This window comes from Engystomops pustulosus, chromosome 5 (assembly GCF_040894005.1).
Source record: "Engystomops pustulosus chromosome 5, aEngPut4.maternal, whole genome shotgun sequence".
Taxonomy (NCBI): Eukaryota; Metazoa; Chordata; class Amphibia; order Anura; family Leptodactylidae; genus Engystomops; species Engystomops pustulosus.
The window spans coordinates 32621455-32644425 of record NC_092415.1 but is presented as its reverse complement, the minus strand read 5'-3'; the positions used below and the strand labels follow the sequence as shown (position 1 = coordinate 32644425).

General features: G+C 44.0%; 2 protein-coding genes and 1 long non-coding RNA gene across 9 annotated transcripts in view; 2 read left to right on the top strand and 1 right to left on the bottom strand.

Annotated features, from left to right (window-relative positions):
* Positions 1–14965, top strand: part of PIP4P2 (phosphatidylinositol-4,5-bisphosphate 4-phosphatase 2) — a 23827-nt gene extending 8862 nt beyond the window's left edge. Inside the window, exons 2-7 of the mRNA XM_072151567.1 lie at positions 5940–6088; positions 7642–7748; positions 7878–8001; positions 8957–9009; positions 11918–12008; positions 13853–14965. Coding sequence (XP_072007668.1) covers positions 5940–6088; positions 7642–7748; positions 7878–8001; positions 8957–9009; positions 11918–12008; positions 13853–13996 — 668 coding nt within the window. The 3' untranslated portion in view covers positions 13997–14965. The remainder of the gene's footprint in view (positions 1–5939; positions 6089–7641; positions 7749–7877; positions 8002–8956; positions 9010–11917; positions 12009–13852) is intronic.
* On the bottom strand, positions 11128–22904 carry LOC140132604 (uncharacterized). Its single transcript, XR_011855680.1, has 3 exons — positions 22547–22904; positions 12026–12104; positions 11128–11673 (listed from the first exon to the last, which is right to left on the bottom strand). It is a non-coding gene; the product is annotated as an uncharacterized lncRNA (long non-coding RNA).
* Positions 22557–22971, top strand: part of C5H8orf88 (chromosome 5 C8orf88 homolog) — a 50092-nt gene continuing 49677 nt past the window's right edge. Inside the window, exon 1 of one of the 7 annotated variants that reach the window (XM_072151563.1) lies at positions 22557–22733. In XM_072151563.1, the coding sequence (XP_072007664.1) occupies positions 22577–22733 (157 nt within the window). In that variant the 5' untranslated portion in view covers positions 22557–22576. Of the gene's footprint in view, positions 22734–22812 lie in introns of those variants that run through there. The other 6 variants (XM_072151557.1, XM_072151555.1, XM_072151554.1 and 3 more) reach the window with 6 other exon arrangements.

The window sequence follows — 22971 nt, the reverse complement described above, 5'->3', positions numbered from 1 at the left end:
CACGTTCAGAATCGCTTTTGAAGCCAAACCTAGATGTGGATCGTAACGTGAGAGACCGGACTGGTGCATAGCAAATGTGGTGACGAAATTACAGACCTGTGACTTTAGTTTGAGTGGTTTGTAAGAGATGCTATAACCCAGCATAAGCCTTGGGTTTACGAGGAATCGGTCCTGTCAGACTAATCTGATTGGCTTCTATGAGGAGGTAAGTTCCAGACTGGACCTGGAGGACGCTGTGGATGTTGTAGAACTACACTTTCCCAAGGCATTTGGAAAGGTTGGTACATAAATTGAGACTGCTGGGACTAGAGGAACATCTGTTTACTTGGGTTAGGAATTGTCTTAGTGATAGTGTTGTCATTAATGGTATTTACCAGAGGGGGGACACAGGGGTCAGTATTGGGTCTTCTTCTTTTTAATATTTTTTTAATGATCTAATAGAGGGTTTACACAGTAGAGTCTCAATATTTGCAGATGATACTAAGCTGTGTAAAGTAATTAATACAGAGGTTGATAGTTTAGCATTACAGAGGGATTTGTGGAAGCTGGAGTAGTGGATGGAGAAATGTCTGATGAGCTTTAATGTAGATAAATGTAAAGTTATGCACTTGGGCCATGTCCTAAACCAGTGATGGCTAACCTATGGCACTGGTGCCAGAGGTGGCACTCAGAGCCCATTCTGTGGGCACTCAGGCCATCACCAGGGATTCATCCAGATATCTTCCTGCAGTCCCAGACAGCCCAGGACTTGCTGTGCACAGAGCTATTTTAAAGTGACAGCTCTACCAGGGACTATTTTCTGCTTTATTGGTGTCCTCAGGTGCTGGTATCAATGAAAACTGTGACAGAGAAGGGAGTATATACCACAAATTAAATTTCTGTGTTGGCACTTTGCGATAAATTAGTGGGTCTTTGTTGTAGTTTGGGCACTCAGTCTCTAAAAGGTTCGCCATCGCTGTCCTAAACAGTCAATTACTTGCTAAAAAGACTTGGGGGAGGAGGTGGGGGTGTATTGGTGGATGGTACCAGTGTATAATAAGGACATAGTAGAACAGGAATGAGTGCAGGGGAGAGCAACCAAGATTATTGGGGGTAGGAGGTACTAGAATACAAAGATGGATACTATACTTGGGGTTATTTAGCTTAGAAAAACTATGGGAGACCTCATTACAATGTACAAATACTTGAATGGTCAGTACCTAGACCAGTTACCACAACAAGTGGGCATCCTCTACACCTAGAGGAGAGGCGGTTCTACCATCTCCATAGACCAGGGGCATATTTTACACCTAGAGGAAAGGTGGTTGTACCATCACCATAGACAGGGGGCATCCTCTACACCTAGAGAAGAGGCGGTGGTACCATTGCCATAGACAGGGGGCATCCTCTACGCCTAGAGGAGAGGCGGTACTACCATCACCATAGACAGGGGGCATCATCTACACCTAGAAAAGAGGAGGTTCTGCCATCACCATAGACCGGGGGCATCCTCTACTCATAGAGGAGAGGTGGTTCTACCATCACCATAGACAGGGGGCATCCTCTACACCTAGAGGAGAGGAGGTTCTACCATCACCATAGACAGGGGGCATCCTCTACACCTAGAGGAGAGGTGGTTCTTCCATCACCATAGACAGGGGGCATCCTCTACACCAGGAGGAGAGGAAATTCTACCATCACCATAGACAGGGGCATCCTCTACACCTAGAGGAGAGGCGGTTCTACCATCATCATAGACAGGAGGCATCCTCTACACCTAGAGGAGAGGAGGTTCTACCATCACCATAGACAGGGGGCATCCTCTACACCTAGAGGAGAGGAGGTTCTACCATCACCATAGACAGGGGGCATCCTCTACACCTAGAGGAGAGGTGGTTCTTCCATCACCATAGACAGGGGGCATCCTCTACACCAGGAGGAGAGGAAATTCTACCATCACCATAGACAGGGGCATCCTCTACACCTAGAGGAGAGGCGGTTCTACCATCATCATAGACAGGAGGCATCCTCTACACCTAGAGGAGAGGAGGTTCTACCATCACCATAGACAGGGGGCATCCTCTACACCTAGAGGAGAGGAGGTTCTACCATCATCATAGACAGGGGGCATCCTCTACACCTAGAGAAGAGGCGGTTCTACCATCACTAAAGACAGGGGACATCCTCTACACCTAGAGGAGAGGAGGTTCTACCATCACCATAGACAGGGGGCATCCTCTACACCAGGAGGAGAGGCGGTTCTACCATCACCATACAGATATTCTCTACTGTACGAGCAGTGAGACTATGGAACTCTCTGGCCCAGTAGGTTCTGTGTACACGTTGGGAGAGGGGGAGGTGCAGGGACGTGCATAATTAGCATCTTGGAGAGCCAGACATATTGTGCTGCTAATTCTAAGTGTGATCCCAGCTTGTCAAGACTAGCAGAGGACAGCGCAGGAATCAAAGTGAAGAGGAGCAGGGGTGAATATTGATAGGTTTTTTAATGTTATGGAGGTGGTTGGTCTCCTTTAAGGACACCCACCTTACAGATTAACCCAGGGGCGTAACTAGGAGAGGCTGGGTCCCATAGCAGACATCTGAATGGGACCCCCGTTTCCCTTAAAAACAATAAACATATTTGTAGTTAAAATGACACACAGTATATTCACACCATATAAATGTACATACAGCTTATACACACATACATCATATTCCCTGACATACTCCATATACACTTATACCGCGAATACAGTCATACCATTTACAGACCTGCAGCATATACACACATAGGGGGAGATTTATCATTAGGCAGGATTGTGAGCAGTTGTCTGTGTGTTAGACTGGCAGGTTTCCATCAGTCTGATTTATTGTCCGGTGTATGTGCAGTGTTAAAGGAAACCTTCCACAGGAAATTCTCAGATACCTCAAACATAAAATTGAGCAAAAACTTCCCCATGTAGTAGCACTGGACCCACATACACCACCTCCTATGTGGTGTAGTTTTGCGATGAAATTTGTGTTCTTTTGAAAATTCTCAGTTGATAAATGTGGTGTTGCACACTCTGTGGTGTATTTTTTTCCACCAATGCGTGACTTTAGAGTTGCGTTTTTTTTTTTCTCGCTGAAAAAAAACAGCAAACAATGTTTGTGCAAAAATTTGCGACAATTATACGCCAAGAAGCTACATAGGACTAATGATAAATCTCCCCCATACAGTGTTTACACAGCACACACTTACTGCATATACATACCCATTACCCCACATACCGGGCCGCCTAACACTGCGGGCCCCATAGCTGCTACCCCTGTAGTTCCGCCCCTGGACAAACCCTAGTTGCAAAGTGACCTCTGTCCACGGTGAAGTTATCTGGATATTGGTAATTTACTGAACTTTAGCCCAAGTTGCAATGATCAATATAAGAGTTATCAAAGGTGTCTGCAGTGAAGCTCTATTGTTAATCTTTGTTCCCATGACAGCCCAAAATTTGGAAAATCCTATTGTCACAAGGACAAAAAAAAAATACTTTTACAAAATATACTTCTTCCAGAACCGCCAAGTTCATCGCCTTTCTCTCTTCTGTCACAAATTCTGAAATGATTTCAGCAGACGATTGCCCGAGTCCCTATTGTCTGCCTTCCACCCCCGCTGATGATAATGTCATGTGAATCCTTGTCAGTTTAATAGACAGCGAGCCATGCGATTTATCTTCACAGCCATAGAGAGGACACAATGGAGGCCGGATTATTTGCTCAAGTGCTTAATACATTGTATAAAAGTGTTACAAATTCTATGAAGTCATTTATAAATCTGTATGAAGCAATGTCCTGATGAATGCTGTTCTGCTAGTTTGTTCTTAGATCTCGGCTGTCAGTGAGTAAGACTATTGTTGCTTACTTTTTAAAACAAAGTACATGTTCATGGTCTCATAGGGTTCAGTATAGCATTCACATATATCGGTGTTACACCGGTGTATTACAATCCACTCCAGCCATACGCATTAACCCCTTCACGCTCAGTGTCCGGTATATATCGCACACTGAGCGCAGTGACTTAGTGCTCAGCATCCGATATATCGGACGCTTGCACTTCCAGGGTTAGTGGCGTCACCCTGTCTCACAAGCTATGGGGCTGACATCACAGGACCAATTTGATTGGTTCTGAGATGTTGATCGCTGAAACTGGCCAGTTCATACAGACTGGCCAGTCACAGGGATGTAAGTCATGACAGATCATGTCATAACATATTGTAAGTCGGACAGATCCGCTGCTCTCCAACGCCATCATTCTGCAGTTGGTGGTGCTGGAGAGATACGTGTGATCTGTCCTGTAGGTACCTGTTGCACAATCACTATTACATCCCCTCATTGTCAGTTTTTCCAAAGTACTGTCCGTTTTCCTTGTATTATTCACCCCATTGTCCGTTTTCCCTTCCTCCCCCAACCGCACTTGTAAGTGCGTTGTGATAGTAGGAGTAGTGCACTTGGTGTGCGGAGGAGGTATTGGTGCACGCAATTTGAAGACTTGCTACAAAAACTATAAACCTTCTAAAATTTATACAAAATAAGTAAATGTAAAAAAAATTCTGGGAATAGAAAGAAGACAAATGGCAAAAGTTTTCTACAAAGAAAATTTGTAGTATGAATTTTTTTTTTGTAAAAAAAATACAACTTTTGAAAGTTTTTAAAAAGTTTTTCCTAAATTGTAACATTTTTATCCCCAAAAAACCCAACCAATCAGCAAATTTATACTACTAATATAAACTACAAGGTCTCACGAGAGAACAATCTCAACATCAGTTACATAAGTTAGTGTTAAAAAGTTATTACGACACGAAGAGACACTGATCAGATTTATATAAAGCGCTTTTTCACATCTGTGGTTCAGTGATTTCTACAGAAGCCTTACTGATCCAATGGGGCAAATTTACTTACCTGGTCCTATCCGGCGCGATTCACGAAGCTCGTGCGCCCGAGTTCCTGCATCCGTTGCTTCCCCGCCGAGGTTCGCCGGAGTTCACCTTCTTCTTCCCAGTGCTTGTAAGTGTGTGTCTTGCGGCACATTTCTAAATGTTAAATCCCGTGCATAGTCCGAATCCACCGGGTTGTCCGACGGCCACGCCCCCGATTTGTGTTGCATGCAAGCCGGCGCCGATGTGGTAAAATCCAATCGTGTGCGACACAATCCCCGGCGATGCGGCGCAATGCGGAAATGGTCTGGAAACCCGACAATAATGTGCTCCGCGGACCCTTAGCAAATGAGCCCTATTTTCTTTAATGGGTGTTTTCACATTTCAGTTTTTTTCCACTGATCCATTGTCCGTGCAAACAATTTTGTAACCTGTCCTTTTTTGTTGTTGGGAGTGTTGGAAATTGTAGACTTTCATTCACCATCTGTGAGAATACCAGAGATACCCAAGCGCTGTGCTCAACTCTTTCCAACACTTCTATAGTACTGAATGGAGCAGCAAGTCGCGTGATGAGTGACAATAAGACCCTTGTTCTCATGATCAATGGGGGTCCCAGCAATCAGACCCCCACTGATCAGATTGGCATCCCCTAATTTGTTTTCCCTTTATCTTGTTGACAGTGGATAACAATTAAACGTGGAACAATGCCCTTCAATGTAAGGGTAAAATATATACGACGATGCTTTCTTATAAAGAACAATTATCTGAGTTAGAGATTATTATTTATTTCCCTGGTTATAAGTGGAGGTCTTGGGTCTTTTGAAACATAAAGTGGAGCATCACTTCAGGCCACAGCGAGGCATCTGACGGCGCCTCACAGCGTCTGCCAGTGTGTGTGTCTTGCAGGCCTGTAATTAGTCTGAAGATGTAATAATTGAATCATTTCCATTCACACTTGTCTGATTATCACAAACTATGACTCCTTGTTGTATGCCGCTCATGTTTTTACCAAATGTTGACAGTCGCTTTTCCGCAAATGTTTTTTTCCAGCTGAATTGCCACCTCCGTACACCGCGATAGTCAGCCCCGATGCCAGTGGTGTTCCCGTAATAAACTGCCGCGTGTGCCAGTCCATCATTAATCTGGATGGGAAGCTTCATCAGCACGTAGTGAAGTGCACTGTCTGCAACGAGGCTACGGTAAGAGAAATGCTGATGTCATAGGGAGGACTCTGAGGTCTTCTATGGTAGACAGAATGAGGTCTCGTTCACACATGGAGTTATTTCTAAGAATTGCTTATTTAAAGAAATATTTTAGTATTTCAATATTGCTCAATGGGATATGTAATTAATATAAGATCAGAGGAGGTCTACACCAAGAGCTCCATCTCACAGGCCGGCACTTCCGTCCAGTTTGCAACCTGGCCCCATTTAAGTCATTGGGACTTGGCTGCAATTCTAAGTCCTTCAGGGGAAAAAGAGGACCTGGGCAACGTATCCCACTGTATAAGAATAGAGGGGATACGTCTGTGCCATACTTACAACGACATGTCCTTACAACGTATAGCACAAAATGTCATGCCTTAGTGCAGTGGTGGCGAACCTATGGCACGGGTGCCAGAGGTGGCACTCAGAGCTCTTTCTGTGGGCACTCAGGCCTTTGACCCAAGCACAGAGTTCACCAAATCTTCCTGCAGTCCCAGGTAACTTAAGTGATACTGCTCTCAGCGCTATTTTAAAGCGATACTTTATTGGCTGTTTGGGAAAAGTGAGGAGGTGTTGATAGAACTGCATTATCTTTGGAGGGTCCTCCTGCTGGACCCACCATTCTTACTGTACAGAGAGACCCTGGTGAGAAGCTACCATGATAGTCTGAATGCGTCCTCCTTCTTTCAACTGTATTGGTGGCCTCAGGGGCTGATACAATTTAAAGCTGTTGAAGAACAGGTAGCAATAAGTTACCGCTAAAAATGCAATGTTGGCCCTTTGCGGTAAATAAGTGTCTTAGTGCATTGATTATCAGTAGCAGGTAGACCCCCACCACAGATACTGATAGCGTGCCCTAAGGGAAGCCTATGGCCTTCTAGGATTGCTTTAGAAATTGCATTTTTTCAGCTGCTACACAATGAAGAAGGTGCATCAATATTGGATGGCACCAGTGCAGAGAATTGACTGAGTTTTCCAGGAGTCCTGAACTTTACACTTGCACTTGCCCCCGATGCTTGTTGTCTTCATCACTGATGGCTCCCACACAAGTGTTGGGAGTCACAAGATCTGTTTTGGCCAATCCATGGCTTCTTCTGACTAAGGCACATAACTTCCACTTATGTTTATAAATGGCGTCCCATGATCCAGATGCGTTGAAAACCCAAAATACCATGTAACAAGGAAACCGGAGCAGGGAAGTACTCTCTCCTGTTTTGGCACCTGGGTTCCGGGATTCATGGAAAAATGGCATTAGCAGCATGTGCTGCTGTCAGAGCAGAAGACCTTCCACGATCACCATCCTTGATCTTATGCCTGATCCTTTCCATTTCCTCAAAGACCCGCTGACAAGAATTCTTGGCTTCATTGGGCACCAAGATATTTGATGAAGGCCCTAATTCTAAATATGAAAAAGCTGCATCCCATCTAATACCACTATTTTTGTCTAATAAAGGAAATGACCTCTTAATTTGTAGTCATCATAGACGGCCATCTGTATTATGTGTCATATTTTATTACTTTACGTAATTTTTATTTTGTTGTTTCAGCCAATCAAAACCCCTCCCTTAGGCAAGAAATATGTCAGATGTCCTTGTAATTGTCTCCTCATCTGCAAGGATACCTCACGGAGAATAGGATGCCCACGGCCTAACTGGTATGTAGCACTTCAGTCATGTGTAACCTCATAGAGGTGTTGTGACAAAGTGCACAAAAGCCACAGGAGATGACTTGTGCAAAATGGGATTCACGATTCACTTGGAGTAATGTGGATTTCTCTCTATAGCAGACGTATTATTAATCTGGGTCCAGTGATGTTGATCCCTGAAGAACAGCCTGCCCAGCCCGCTCTACCAGTTCAGCCAGAAGGTACCAGAGTGGTTTGTGGTCACTGTGGCAATACCTTTCTGGTAAGTTACATGATTGTTCACCAATAAGTCCTAAGTGAGTGAGTGAGTAGCACTTCTGCCTTGCAGTGCTGGGATCCAGGGTTCGAATCCCACCCAGGTCAACATCTTCAAAGAGTTTGTATGTTCTCTCTGTGTTTGCATGGGTTTCCTCCAGGTCCTCCGGTTTCCTCCCACACTCCAAAACATACTGTTAGGTTGTTTAGATTGTGAGCCCAATGGGGACAAGGACCAATTTGACATGCTTTGTGCAGCGCTGTGTAATCTGTGTGCGCTATATAAATAAAGAAATAATAATAATAATAGGTATTCCAAGATTCATACTGTTTTTAGGATAAGTCAATTGATTTCTTAACAGATTAGTGGGGTCGAATTGCTGCAGACCCCATTGCTCAACTGATTGAATTTTCTATGGCTCCATATAAAAAATATACCTAGTATCTTACAGCTTGCTTCTGGAACTGGGTTGTAGGACTTGTGGTCTGAGGACCAACTATTAATCCCTAGTATACCTCTTCAATGTAAGAGTTGAAAAACCCCTTGATGGGTGGTAGACTTGCTACTTTTTGAACCGGACATCCATCCCCTTTAATGTTCTAGTCCTTCTTCTGTCCACAGTAATAGATGATGATTAGAGACTTCCCAACTGTCCAAGGTCACATTCTCAAGATCATAAACCTCATATTCACCAAGTGAGGTTATAGTAGAGGAGCTCTCTGCTATATAGAAGACGTTGGCACTAATAAATCCTGTCCTGTCTGTGTCTCCTCAGACAGTCATTGACCTAGTTTCTCCAAAGCATGGGAAAATCCCTCTCTGGAAGTCCCTGCCCGAGGGGAATTGGCAGACATAGGTCATTTTTTTTACAGCTCTCTCGAACATGGGATGTAAAAAGTCCTTTTAGTCTTTCTGTGACGTTAAGAAAATAACTAAACCTTGTGTCACTTCTCTATTCCAGTGGATGGAGCTGAGGTTCAACACTTTGGCAAAGTGCCCACACTGCAAGAAAATGTGAGTATTGTGTAGTGGCATCGGTTCCCTAATGTAGTCACAATGCCGTCATGTGAGCTTTTGTTAGATTTAGCACATAGTCATATGTCCTTTTTTTTTGCTGCTAATCCTCTTATAAATGTGGGTTAAAATGTAAGAATTTCTCATAATCCAAGCGGTTTTCAGAAAATACTATTATACAGTGAATGAGCATAGATTGTTAAACTTCGGTTCTGCCTCCCCAGCCCATCACATGACTTGTGCATCCTTAGTATCTCTTGTTACATGTATACAAGCACCAAATGATGTATTATGTCTACACATGTGATACACTGCATGACCACCACTTCCAGCATTGTCGCTATTGTTCACCTCTGCCCCTATACCAACGGGCACAATACAGAATGGTCTTGGAAAGCAGAGCTAAGAGAAATAAGTTTCTAATGTAATATCCTCGGAATTATTTGTTCATAATCCATCATTAGGATTTCATAGACCTTTCATAGAAGATTTGCAGGGGTATAACTACAAGGGCCAACAGTGTCAGGGGGCCCAGCCAACCAACTTGCCATAGCAGTCCTCCAGCTACCAGTGTCTCTGGAAACAGTTTGTCAATGGGAGAGTCGGATATCACAACACAATTATCTGATACTAATTATCTATCCTTGGCTAAATTCCAGAAAACCCTCTAAACTTTTTTCATTTGGTATATTTAGACACAGGGGCGTAACTACAGCGGTACCAGCCATGGCAGCCGCTATGGGGCCCACAGTGTCAGGGGGCCCCGTCATCTGACCTGACACAATAAAGAGTGGAGGATGTGCACCATTATATCTATATTGTACAGCACATTGTCCAGCATAATATGTATATAACATATACTGTGATGTATATAGGCAGTATCTGTGATGTGTATAAGGTGTCTGTATACACTGTATGTGAGTATTTTGCATATGGCACTGTATGTGTGTGTGTATGTACATGAGTGTATTTATATATATGAGTATACTAATAAGTATATTTTTTAAGTGGGAAGGGGGGCCCCATGCAGTAGCCTGCTAGGGGGCCCTGTCTCTCCTAGTTACGCCACTGTTTAGAGAATAGTCAGTAAGTGCCTTCTCCCCTCTTTTACTGGGGCAGTGGAGTAGCTGAAAGTGCCAGAAATAGCCAAGTACAAATCTCAGTTATCTCTGGCAGCTCCAGAGAGTTTGAATGTAATTGCTGTCTTATAGGTCAGGAGGAGCTGAGGAAATTGTACATAGTGAAGGCAGCATGGTATAGAGCAGGAGGAGCCGAGCAGATTGTACAGTGTCATGTCTACAGGTAGCATATATCTTATCTTATGTTTGGGCATCAGGTTTCAGAGCAGGAGGAGCTGCGAGCAGATTGTACGCTGTTTCCGATCTGCAGGCAGAATATTATAGAGCAGGAGGAATTGAGAGCTAGACATTGCCTTCCATATATCATCATCACTGATATAACTGCTCAGCTTGAACGGATATTATAAAATGCTGTCTGCAGATTACACTGCATTCTCATGGTAATAGTTCCCTGTAATGCATATGAGAACTATAGTGGGCTATCCCTTTCATTTTTTTAGCTACTGTCTTGGTTATATTTCCTGCATAACTATCATAGTCCCTTCCAGATGAAAATTTTTTAATTTAACCCTAAAAATGCCCCTCCCCACGGTGCCATACTCGTCTGTCTGCCCTTTGACATGTCTCTGATTTAAAGGAAATGTACCACAGCAGAAAAGCAAAAAAAAATTATGTATTCTCTGTGTTTGCGTGGGTTTCCTCCGGGTTCTCCGGTTTCCTCCCACACTCCAAAACATACTGGTAGGTTGATTAGATTGTGATTATACATAACTTTATATAAATAAAGGAATTATTATTATACTACAATCCCGACGCTTGTCGTCTTTAATCTTGACACGCCGGGATCACCTAGAAAAAAGACTTATAAAATACAGGCCAGAGTGCAGGGATGAGAAGTCCGTCACTCCGGGCTCCTAATTATCCATGCCCCCTTTGTGACGTCGCCTCCCATTTTCCAGCATGGAAATAATTATTAGCCCTGGTAATTGTAGGCGTCGCACATAATGAACCTGTACATGTAGCAAATGCACCAATACATTTATTATTCTTGATATTTTGTCTTCCGTCTATTGAAGTTTTAGCGAGTTCCTCTGTAAATATGGGCAAGGATGGATGTATCTTGGGCTGCAATCAATTCTCGTTTTTTGCATACAGCAGACAGATGTGTTTTTCAACCATAAATAAGGATGTAAACGTGAGCTAGGCAGTATATATTCATGTCTATGGACTAGGCGGATGCACATGCAGTATGGGGGAGATGTATTAGTGCTTGTACACCAGTTTTCTGGCGCACAAGCCCTACAATAATAGCAATTCCTTGCGAATCTTGCCTGGATCTGTGATAATTTCCCCCCTTTATGCCACATTTACTCTGAACCGTGCTGGAAATGGCACAATTGTACGCCAGCACGGCCTGGAGCCTTCTGATGTATACAGCAGGCTTATCCTCCTACACTGGAGCACAAGGCCATGGTGTATGATAAATGTCCCCCACAGTAATACCGTACTTTGTGCGTCCTGAAATTGTCCAACGTACGCACAACGAACGCATCCATCCGTCTTGTAAGTCTTTTTCCAAAATTTCCTTCAATTAAAAAAAAAAAACTTTATCAATTCGCAAACGGTGTAAAAAAGTTTTCTGTACAAAATGCAATGTTGCAACGCATCTAATGGAAAAGACGTATATAACACAAAACGTAGAGCTAGTCCTTCCTATGTTTTGCTGGTTTTGTGATGTATACGTCTGATGTATGTTAAAGACGAGCTGTGAACATAACCTTACAGGAGAACCTAATGGATGTATCTAAATAATTTATTTTGTATTGTAGATCATCAGTAGGAAGTGCATTACCGCGCAGGCGCTGCTGCGCTTACATCACTATGGGAATGATCTGCATTTTTATAGGAGTCGGCCTAACAGTAAGTCCTATACATACCGTACGTATACTGCCTGAGCTGTGGATGTGGATACGCTCCCGGAATTGTGTGCGGGAAAACCTCAATGTATTATAGTCCCTGCAAAGTGGATGAGATAAAGTTAGAGATAAAGTTAGCCCAATTGGGAGGATTTTTATTTCTAAAATGGCCCAGAAAGGTATCATCATATTTCCCATTACATTCCAGAGAATTGCATATTTTGCAGTTTTCAGTACTATATAGTTTCCACACTATAGATCTGCTTTCTGACACAAATTCACATGCAGGTCAGCTTCATATAATCTGGAATGTCAGCCCCCCCCCCCCCCCCAATCCATTATTGATAGGTCATCAATAGATATTCCTGGCCTTGAAGGGTTGAACCAATTTTGGGGATTGACAATCTACAGGTAGGGATGCGACTGCTGAGACCATCCCCACACAAGAATTAACCCCCAATGATCTCAGGAACACAGGAACGTTGTCACTAATTGAATTTGATAGTATGGATGCAGTTGTAAATTGCCAAGCGCAGATTCTGGCAGTCTCCGGGACTCTCGTAGACCAGAGATACCTGAGCAATTTCCAACACTCACATACTATTGAATGGAGCAGCAGAATTAATGCTCCTTCTGTTGCATTGTTCAATTAGTGAGAACTGGACCCCTCTGCTTGTGATCCACTGTCTCAGCGATCAGACCCTCACCAGATTAGATCAGATTACAAACAATTTAAGCTGGTACGTAGGACACATGTTTTAAATTGGTTTTAAATTATACAGTATAATTTTATATTCAGCTCTGATCCTTCTGTAACTCAGGCTCCGCATCAGATCAGATGCAATGTTATTTAGAGTATTTTCTACAGTGTTCCCTACGTTTTGAATACTCTTGGCAAACACAGAGGACAGAATATCAGATCTAAAATCACTGGTATCCATTGGGATTTCCAATTTCTTTTCCATGCCTAGAAAAGCACAGCTGCATGGGAAAAAAGTTAAAAATAAATTCAATAGAAAGTAAATCTACCATCAAAATCCAGCATGATAAGCCAGTAGCACCTTGACTATGGTAATCTTCTTAAATGTCAAAACATGTAGGGGTAAGGGGTAAGTCCCATAGACAGTCTTGTTGAGATGGTTCACCTCCAATTCTTTTGAGCCTTTTTATTGGAGAACGCTCCTTAGCACGATATTCTCCTCTCCCTATGTATGCCAATTTTTAAAGATGTACGAATAAACGAAGAATTTTAAGAAAAAGTGGTGAGTGCCTACCTTTCTTCTTCTCTCAAATTTTGCAATCTTCTTAAATGTGCTTCTTCCTCAACTTTCAAAAATCAACTTTTAAAATTAAGCGAATGAACCAGAAGCAGTCTGGAGTGCATTACCAGAGCATCTCTGTGCTGTAGCTTGACAGGCTGTTACACTGTGCAGGAAGTCTTCCTCCTCCCACTGTGTGCTAAAATTCCCTGCTGCCATGGGATTCCAGCAAGGCAGAAGGAGGGGGAAGTGCTGGGGGAGCTTAAGGGAGGGGAAAATATGCTACTGTACAGTGCAACAGACTGAATATGCAGCACAGAGGGGCTCTGGTAACGCCCCCAGAGCACTTCTGCCTCATTAGCATTACTTTAAAAGTTGTTATTAGACTGATGAAGGCCATGGATAGCAAATTTGAGAAGATTAGCACAGTCACGGTGCCTGGATCTGAGTTGGTGTCCCTTGGTTTATCATGCTCGACTTTGATGGTAGATTTTCTTTAACACAGGCACCTATATGTGAAAGAGAAACTCTTGTATATTACTTTTCCATCATAATAACCATAGTAACACAAACTTCTGCTTCCTCTTAGGTTGGCACACAAGATTTCGCCAGACGCTTCCATGCAACATACGTCTCCTGGGCGTTTGCTTACCTCTTAGGCCTAGTTTGTCTCGTTCGGGCTTGCTACTGGGGAGCCATAAAAGTTAGCTATCCGGAACACAGCTTTGCATAATAATCCTCTACACTTCATTCTATCATGTGATTTTTTTTTTTCCCCGCTAAAGAGTCTGGATATAATCTTACTTTCAACCACTAGACGGCTGGATTTAAAGGATGGACTGTACACTGAAGGACCCTCCAGCCTTGAACATGTGATGGAAAAATGGGGTATATTTCCTCATATTTGGTTTTTACCCACTTGCACTTGTGCTGGTGTACACTTACAGTCCAGCACAGTTTATATTTTCCAGGTGTGGGTGCCTGGAAAGGTATGGAAGGTGCAGAGTGTGAGCTGAAGCATGGGTGCAGGGTTCTGGAGATGGGGGTCAAAGAGTGGACATCTCAATACACAATTTTGCTGTTGAACTGCAGGTCGGTGTAAGTCAGATATGGAAAGCTAGAGTATACCAGGACCTGCTTTTTTTGCAACGGGAGGCAGTTGTACATGAGCTAAATACCATTGCACTACATATTATGCAACTTAGTTTTGTTTGCGCTGCTAGATTTTGGAGCTCTGAGTATCTCAGTTGTTTACATGTCCATTGTACTGTGCTATATTTTATAGAGTTGTTCTCCCTTTTATTGTCCATCTGTGCCATGGTTATTATTGTGCAGCAATACCTGGCTAATACCATATGCATCCGTGTTCACGTGGCGGCTTCCGATCTCTAGTTAAGGCACCCATGGCCGTTGTGAATGGGATGATCTACACGTGGATGGGCTCCACCAGAGCGGGGATGGCTTCCAGATAGATCAGTGATCCCTACAGTAAATATTAGCCATGAACATGTTATAGATTACCTGTATAAAATATGTGCTGGAATGAGGCCTTACTGTATAAAAAGTTTTTTTTTCTTTTTTTTCATAAAAAATGTGCTATGTTTTACTTGTTCCAGGACACGGCTGCTAAAACTGAGGAGAACAAACTACGGTTTATTACATTTGTCATGACCCTGTTGTATTAAAACTGATCAGGCTTTTACTAGTGGCAATTTTTTTTTTTTTTTACACTATTTTTAAATGCCCTATTTTTAAGTCAGGTTTTCGTAATCTCTGGGATCTATAAACATTTCACCTAATCTACCCCACTATAACCCCAAAACGTACCCCGTCCTGCAGTTTGGAAGTCTTCTGAAGGTGTTTTTATAGCTTTTCAATGTCACAGCATGCCTCTTACTACTTCATGTCGAAGATGCAGTCAAGGAGGTGGGAGAGCTCAACCAAGTAGTCAAGATACCCCGCCTCCTGACTGCTGTTTACACTGTCAACTCCGCCTCCTGATGACCTCTGGCACTGCCGTTTCATCGATTGGCAGGAAAGTTGACCCGGTTGCCACCAGTAAATAAATTTTGACAGGAAGGCGTTGGGGCGCCTATGTTAGTTTAGCTGACTGTTCTATGTAGAGAGGTAAAGAAACCCCGAGATCCTCTGCTTGATGGTCTCACTGCTGTTCCTGCCACTAGCGATATTCCTGTACAGAACACGTTGCCCATAGGCAGCAGGTTTATCTTAGCTGAGATGAATTTGATTATCCAGTATGTCTGTACTTCATATGTATTTGGTTTTCTTTCAGATACCAAGTACAATTGCTGCCTGGCAGTAGGCGCGTGCGGCTGGAACTGTATTGGCAGCCTTGGGTTGTCTTTGAAACGCATTTGATTGGCGTTTTAATATACATCTATGTTCTGGTAAAAAGGTTTTTGCATGCTTTTTTTTTTTTTTAGAGCTAAAACCGTCTGTAAGCACAAAGTACAGTACTTCTCCTCCTACTATTTAATCCATTCCTGATTTTGGCTTCAACTGCATGGAAAAAAATGAACACGTAAACTCCTGCTATATTCATCCAGCACTGTGCCCAGTTACATGTACATATTCTAATTTTCTTCCCTTCCTTTGGCCTGGGAATTAATGGTGTTGCAATGCACATGATATTGAGATCACGGCTTCCATAGAGGTCTATTACAGCAGGTTGTCTTACATTGAGCACACCATATCTCACCACATATATGGCTGCAATGCAAAAGATAGAGCAGGTCCGATTCCTGCTCCGATTTGCGGCGTAGCCCCTCACTCCCCCTCTCCCTTCTCCACATGTGCATCAGATTATGTTAAATTTTGTCCAATTTGGTGCATTAAAAATGTTCATAAAAAGTTCTGTATGTTGGACTTTATCTAGCAAAATGCAGGACAACACACCAGATACTTAAAGGAAACCTACCACTTGTAGTGGCAGGTTTCCGATAGCAATACCGGGCACCAGCTCAGGGTGAGCTGGTGCCGGAGCTTATTTTAGTTAGTGTTTTAAACCGCGGTATCGCGGTTTAAAACACTTTTTAAACGTTATAGCCGGCGCAGGCAGGTACGCGCTCGGCGCTTACCGTGCACGCGGCTACATAGGAAGTGAATGAGAGCCGCGCGCATGGTAAGCGCCGAGCGCGTACCTGCCTGCGCCGGCTATAACGTTTAAAAAGTGTTTTAAACCGCGATACCGCGGTTTAAAACACTAACTAAAATAAGCTCCGGCACCAGCTCACCCTGAGCTGGTACCCGGTATTGCTATCGGAAACCTGCCACTACAAGTGGTAGGTTTCCTTTAACGGACCCCATTAATAGTCAATGGGGAACATTAGGATTTAGTTCAGAATATGAGAACGTGAAAAAACTAAAAATCCTAAAGTAGATGTGAAGATTTTAGGGATTGAAGGGTCTTCACGAATCACGGATATGTAAGTAATGTGTCATGGCTCAATTAACCATGCCCATTTTTAACCCTATGAAATCGGTTTAAAAGTGGAGTGTGGATTGGGAGTTAAAGAGGACCTGTCACCCAAATTTTCGGCACTGGGAGCTGCTTACTAAAGTAAGTCACTGCCGGCCTATGGAGCAAGCGGGGCGGTTCGGGGAAGAGGTAGTGCCTCGCACCGCCCCCTAATGAATACATCGAACTGCTTTGCGAGCAGTCCGATGATTACACTGTACCCCGCCGCAGTGTTAGATACCGCTAACACTGCAGCGTTTGTTTAAGCACTAAGAGCTGCTTACTTTAGTAAGCAGCTCCTAGTGCTGAAAATTTTGGTCACAGGTCCTCTTTAATGCTTGAAGATATCTCCCAACATTGTTAAATAGTGTGCCTGTAAGTGAGCCAGAAGAGCCGGCTCTTTATAGTGACCTGATGATCTTTTTAATGAGCCGGACAGCCCATCACTAGGATACATAATGCAAGGAGTCCCCGCAGGACAACTCCACTGAGATGCAGAGACTCCTTACGTGCTTTATAACGATGATGTCTGGAGTCTATGCCATGTACTGATGAAAGTAAATTTTTTTGGAACCTTCTGGGTCTGTACTTTTCCTTTTTCCACTTTGACATCCACATCCGCTATGCAGCCGCATGTCCTGGAACTCAAAGTAAACACAAAGCATTCTACCACACTAGTCACTACTTACCCATCATCCGTTCTAGGACGTGTAGTATAAGTAAAACTTTCTCTGGAAATTACTACTTCAGGTAAATAGATGTGTTCGTTCTTCCCTTTGACCAGAGGGTGAAGTATTTGCTCTCTCCTTGCGCCGATCTCCAGCAGGATTATTTGATGTATGTTCCTCTACGTAAGCAGATTCCACATTAACCAAACTTCAGCTGGAATTTCCTTACTTGAGGGGACACTTTACTCAAGGATCTTTTAATTATTTATTCCTACAAATGTGAAAGCCATTTGTTTTCAATGTTTTGGATATTCCAGTTTATATGATTTCTTAAGTCGGTGGACATGTCTATTCTCTCGGTTTTGGTGAAAGGCGACACACGGCTGCCTCACTGATGGGTGGGATTTTAGAGTCTCCCCTTTGCCTGGACGCGGTGGAGGTGTCTACTTTTTTCCCTATCGACTTGATGTTGTTCCACGTTGCAGCCCGGTTGTCTCCATTGTGCACAGGCACAAGGGTAGACTCTGAATATATTTTGGCCAAAAGTATCAAAAACTGTTCAGTATTAACGCCTGTGACTTCTTGGACGCTAGAAAATCCATATGTAACATCATGACTTGCTTAATGTATATCGTACAATGCATATAGGTGGAGTCGCCTTGTTCAAGAGCCATAGAGCTTTGGCAATGATCCTATAGCTAATTTATTTAGCCAATGTCACTATCTCTGTGTATCTTTTATTTCTTTTCTGAATTTAGCCAAAATGTAACCTTATTAGCAGAATAAAGGAATAGGATAAACATGGCTCTATCATCCAGAAGCCGGAGCACAATAATCTGTATTTCCTTAGTTCTGTTACCTGTTTGTATGATGTATACTACTATTAGCTTCTTTAGGAATCTCTCTTGTATCTTTTAAATAATACTAATAAAGATTATTATACAAATGGAGTGGAACGACTTTATCTTAAAGGGAGTTTCCAGGAAATGAGTATTAAAGCAGGCAGGGATCCGGCAGGTAGATTGCAGAATAGGGAGAAGCCACAGTATGGTGGAAATAGTTCTCCCTGGGGCACTCCGATGTATTTGTGTATAAGGATCCCCGGGTAGATGGTTGAGGGGAGGCCCTTGATCTTAGCGGCAGCCAGGGATCACATGTAGACAAGGAATTTAAAACAACAATAGGTCCTTTATTCCAGAACATGAACACAACAAAGGTAACAGGCCAATCTGTCCAGGTTGCTGGTTGGATAATGTCTGGCAAAGGATGCTCACAGCGTAGTTTCTGTATCGTTAGGCTGGAGAGGTTAGAAGCTACTTTAGCCGTAATTCTAGGCAGCCTCTGTTAGGGATAAGAGCTGCTGCAGCAGGTCTGGTATCTACAGGCCGTGTGTAGAGATGTGTGCTGGCCTTCCGCACACACTGAAAGACTTCAGGAAAAAAACTAGAATTTTACAGCCACAGTGGTTTAATAAACTTCATCTGGGGGATGTGGAGTGCTCTAGGTATCCAACCAAGGACCCTCTTACAAGCTGCGAGTAGGTGGCAGCGTTACTAATGAATGAATATACACTCACCGGCCACTTTATTAGGTACACCTGTCCAACTGCTCGTTAACACTTAATTTCTAATCAGCCAATCACATGGCGGCAACTCAGTGCATTTAGGCATGTAGACATGGTCAAGACAATCTCCTGCAGTTCAAACCGAGCATCAGTATGGGGAAGAAAGGTGATTTGATGCCTTTGAACGCGGCATGGTTGTTGGTGCCAGAAGGGCTGGTCTGAGTATTTCAGAAACTGCTGATCTACTGGAATTTTCACGCACAACCATCTCTAGGGTTTACAGAGAATGGTCCAAAAAAGAAAAAACATCCAGTGAGCGGCAGTTCTGTGGGTGGAAATGCCTTGTTGATACCAGAGGTCAGAGGAGAATGGGCAGACTGGTTCGAGCTGATGGAAAGGCAACAGTGACTCAAATCGCCACCCGTTACAACCAAGGTAGGCAGAAGAGCATCTCTGAACGCACAGTACGTCGAACTTTGAGGCAGATGGGCTACAGCAGCAGAAGACCACACCGGGTGCCACTCCTTTCAGCTAAGAACAGGAAACTGAGGCTACAATTTGCACAAGCTCATCGAAATTGGACAGTAGAAGATTGGAAAAACGTTGCCTGGTCTGATGAGTCTCGATTTCTGCTGCGACATTCGGATGGTAGGGTCAGAATTTGGCGTCAACAACATGAAAGCATGGATCCATCCTGCCTTGTATCAACGGTTCAGGCTGGTGGTGGTGGTGTCATGGTGTCGGGAATATTTTCTTGCCACTCTTTGGGCCCCTTGGTACCAATTGAGCATCGTTGCAACGCCACAGCCTACCTGAGTATTGTTGCTGACCATGTCCATCTCTTTATGACCACAATGTACCCAACATCTGATGGCTACTTTCAGCAGGATAATGCGCCATGTCATAAAGCTGGAATCATCTCAGACTGGTTTCTTGAACATGACAATGAGGTCACTGTACTCAAATGGCCTCCACAGTCACCAGATCTCAATCCAATAGAGCAGGGGTAGGGAACCTACGGCTCGGGAGCCAGATGTGGCTCTTTTGTTGGCTGCATCTGGCTCTCAGACAGATCTTTAATAAATAGTGATGGCTGCTGTGTGTCTTAGACTTATCACTGGGCACAGGCAGCTATGTTACAACCTTTGTACGACCCAGGCGCCATCGCCACTAGCGATGAGGAGCTGGCTGCAGGGAGTAAGTGAATATTCTTTTTTTTTTTTTTTTTTTGCTGTGACTGCCTATCTACTTAGGGGTATGTGCTGTGGCTACCTATCTCTTGGGAAGAATGTGCTGTGGCAACCTATTTACAGGGAGTATGTGCTGTAGCTACCTATATACTGGGAGGCATGTGGTGGGTGTCAGGATTTGGTGTAGTGAACCCCCTGGACCACTACAGATGATGATGTAAGCAGACACCTGGGACCGGAATCTAAGTGGCAACCAGGCTTCACCAGAGCACGCCGCAAAGCAGGATGGTCTTGGTGCAGCGTGGTACCACCAGGTCGTTCCACAGGTGCGACTTATCCACGGTGGGAGCCAAAGTCGAGGTACAGGATCACTAGGCAGTCTCAAGGCCAGGGACAGGTAGATGGTCAAGGTCAGTGAAGGAGCAGAATAAGGAACAGTCCGGGGTCACAACGGGAGGTCAACACTTGGGAATGCTGAGAGCTGCCGGTCTTCATAGGAACCCGGGACGTAAGCAGCGAGAAGCAGCAGCGCACTGGCTCATTAAATCTGCGAGTGCCAGCGCGGGAGCAGGAACATAGAGAGGTGAGTGAGCTTGGAAAGGGGCGCTGCCACGGAGAGGGGCTCTGGTGTGCCTGCGATCCAATACGTAGATCGCAGGGGCACCCGTGACGCTGGGACTACCCATCTACTGGGGGGCATGTGCATATGGTACGGCTCTTACAGAATAACATTTTAAAATATGTGGCTTCATGGCTCTCTCAGCCAAAAAGGTTCCTGACCCCTGCAATAGAGCATCTTTGGGATGTGGTGGAACGGGAGATTCGCATCATGGATGTGCAGCCGACAAATCTGCAGCAACTGTGTGATGCCATCATGTCAATATGGACCAAAATCTCTGAGGAATACTTCCAGCACCTTGTTGAATCTATGCCACGAAGAATTGAGGCAGTTCTGAAGGCAAAAGGGGGTCCAACCCGTTACTAGCATGGTGTACCTAATAAAGTGGCGAGTGAGTGTATATCATTAAAGGGATCCTGTCAGCAACACACAGGGGCAGATTTATCAAGCTGTCTTAAAGTAAGAATGCTCTTAGCTGCCCATGGCAACCAATTACAGCTCCCCTTTAAAAGATTCATGAGCACTGGTATAATGAAAGTGGAGCTGTAATTGGTTGCCATGGGCAACTAATAATAATAATAATAATCTTTATTTATATAGCGCCATCAAATTCTGTAGCGCTTTACAAATCATAACAAAGAACATTCTTAATTTTAGACAGCTTGATAAATCTGCTCAACTGTGTTCTAAAAACGTGTGCTTTTATCATGTTGGTGGGATGTGTAGATAGCATTATACTAAATTACCTTCCACCTGAAGTCCCGGGATTCAAATAAAAAAAATATCTGCTCCTGGGTCACGTCTGCCAACACGCCAAATCCCATCCATTCTGCGACGTCGGCTCCTCGCGCTGCCCAGGGTGCTGTATCTCACTGAAGACAAGGTTCTCACTGCGCATGTCAGCGAAAATGGCATGGAAAAAAACTAAAAATTTTTTGATATACAGCCACACCCCAAACTTGTGGCTCCCATCTTGTATACAACAAACTTGCCATATACAGAAAGTAGCCACACCCTAATGTCATATACAGACAGTAGCCACACCCAAATGTCATATATAGACAGTAGCCACACCCAAATGTCATATACAGACAGTAGCCACACCCTAATGTTATATACAGACAGTAGCCACACCCAAATGTCATATACAGACAGTAGCCACACACTAATGTATAGATGGGAGCCACACCAACCTGCTGATATACAGATAGTAGCCACACCCACATGTGGTATAGATAGCGGCCATGATCATCTACCAAAAGAAAGTGATTTCTTTATTAATAAGTGATAAAACAAGAGTAGTCAGAGTAGTTTATATGTAGAAACCTAAAAGTGACATCCACTGGTGCATATACAGGCAGTAGCCACACAACTTTGTAATATATAATCCGTAGCCACATCCCAATGTGATATACAGACATTAGCCACACCCCAATGTTATATACAGACAGCAGCCACACCCCAATGTTATATACAGACAGTAGCCACACCCCAATATTGTATACAGACTTTAGCCACACCCACCTTGTGATAGACAGGCAGTAGCCACACCCCACATCATTTACAGACAGTAGCCACACCCCAATATTGTATACAGACTTTAGCCACACCCACCTTGTGATAGACAGGCAGTAGCCACACCCCACATCATTTACAGACAGTAGCCACACCCCAATATTGTATACAGACTTTAGCCACACCCACCTTGTGATAGACAGGCAGTAGCCTCACCCCACATCATTTACAGACAGTAGCCACACCTACCTTGTTATATTAGTCAGCGGCCACACCCCAATGCGGCTGCTCGGCAGTAGCCACGCCCCCTGCGATGAGGCAGGTGTATCCTCACCACCCGGGAGTGGACAACCTGTACAGGTCCGGTGTGGAGCCATGCATGCCTATGTGGGACGAATATCGCGACACCATGAGGTCATGACACCCCATAAAGGAGGTAGAGCAGCTACTTATTAGCTACGTGTACTTATTTACCTCATGCACACTGGTAAAGCATGGAGTATATGGTGTTATATCGCTGGATCATCGCGATATATCTGGATATAATACTAGCGGTTTGTGCCTGTGCGCTGTCCGGGCGTGCGCCACCTTCCCGTTACACCGGGACTCCTTGCGCGGAGGAGGACAGTTGGGAGAAGCGGTGAGGGGCGCAGGCGCGGAGGGATCGATGACAG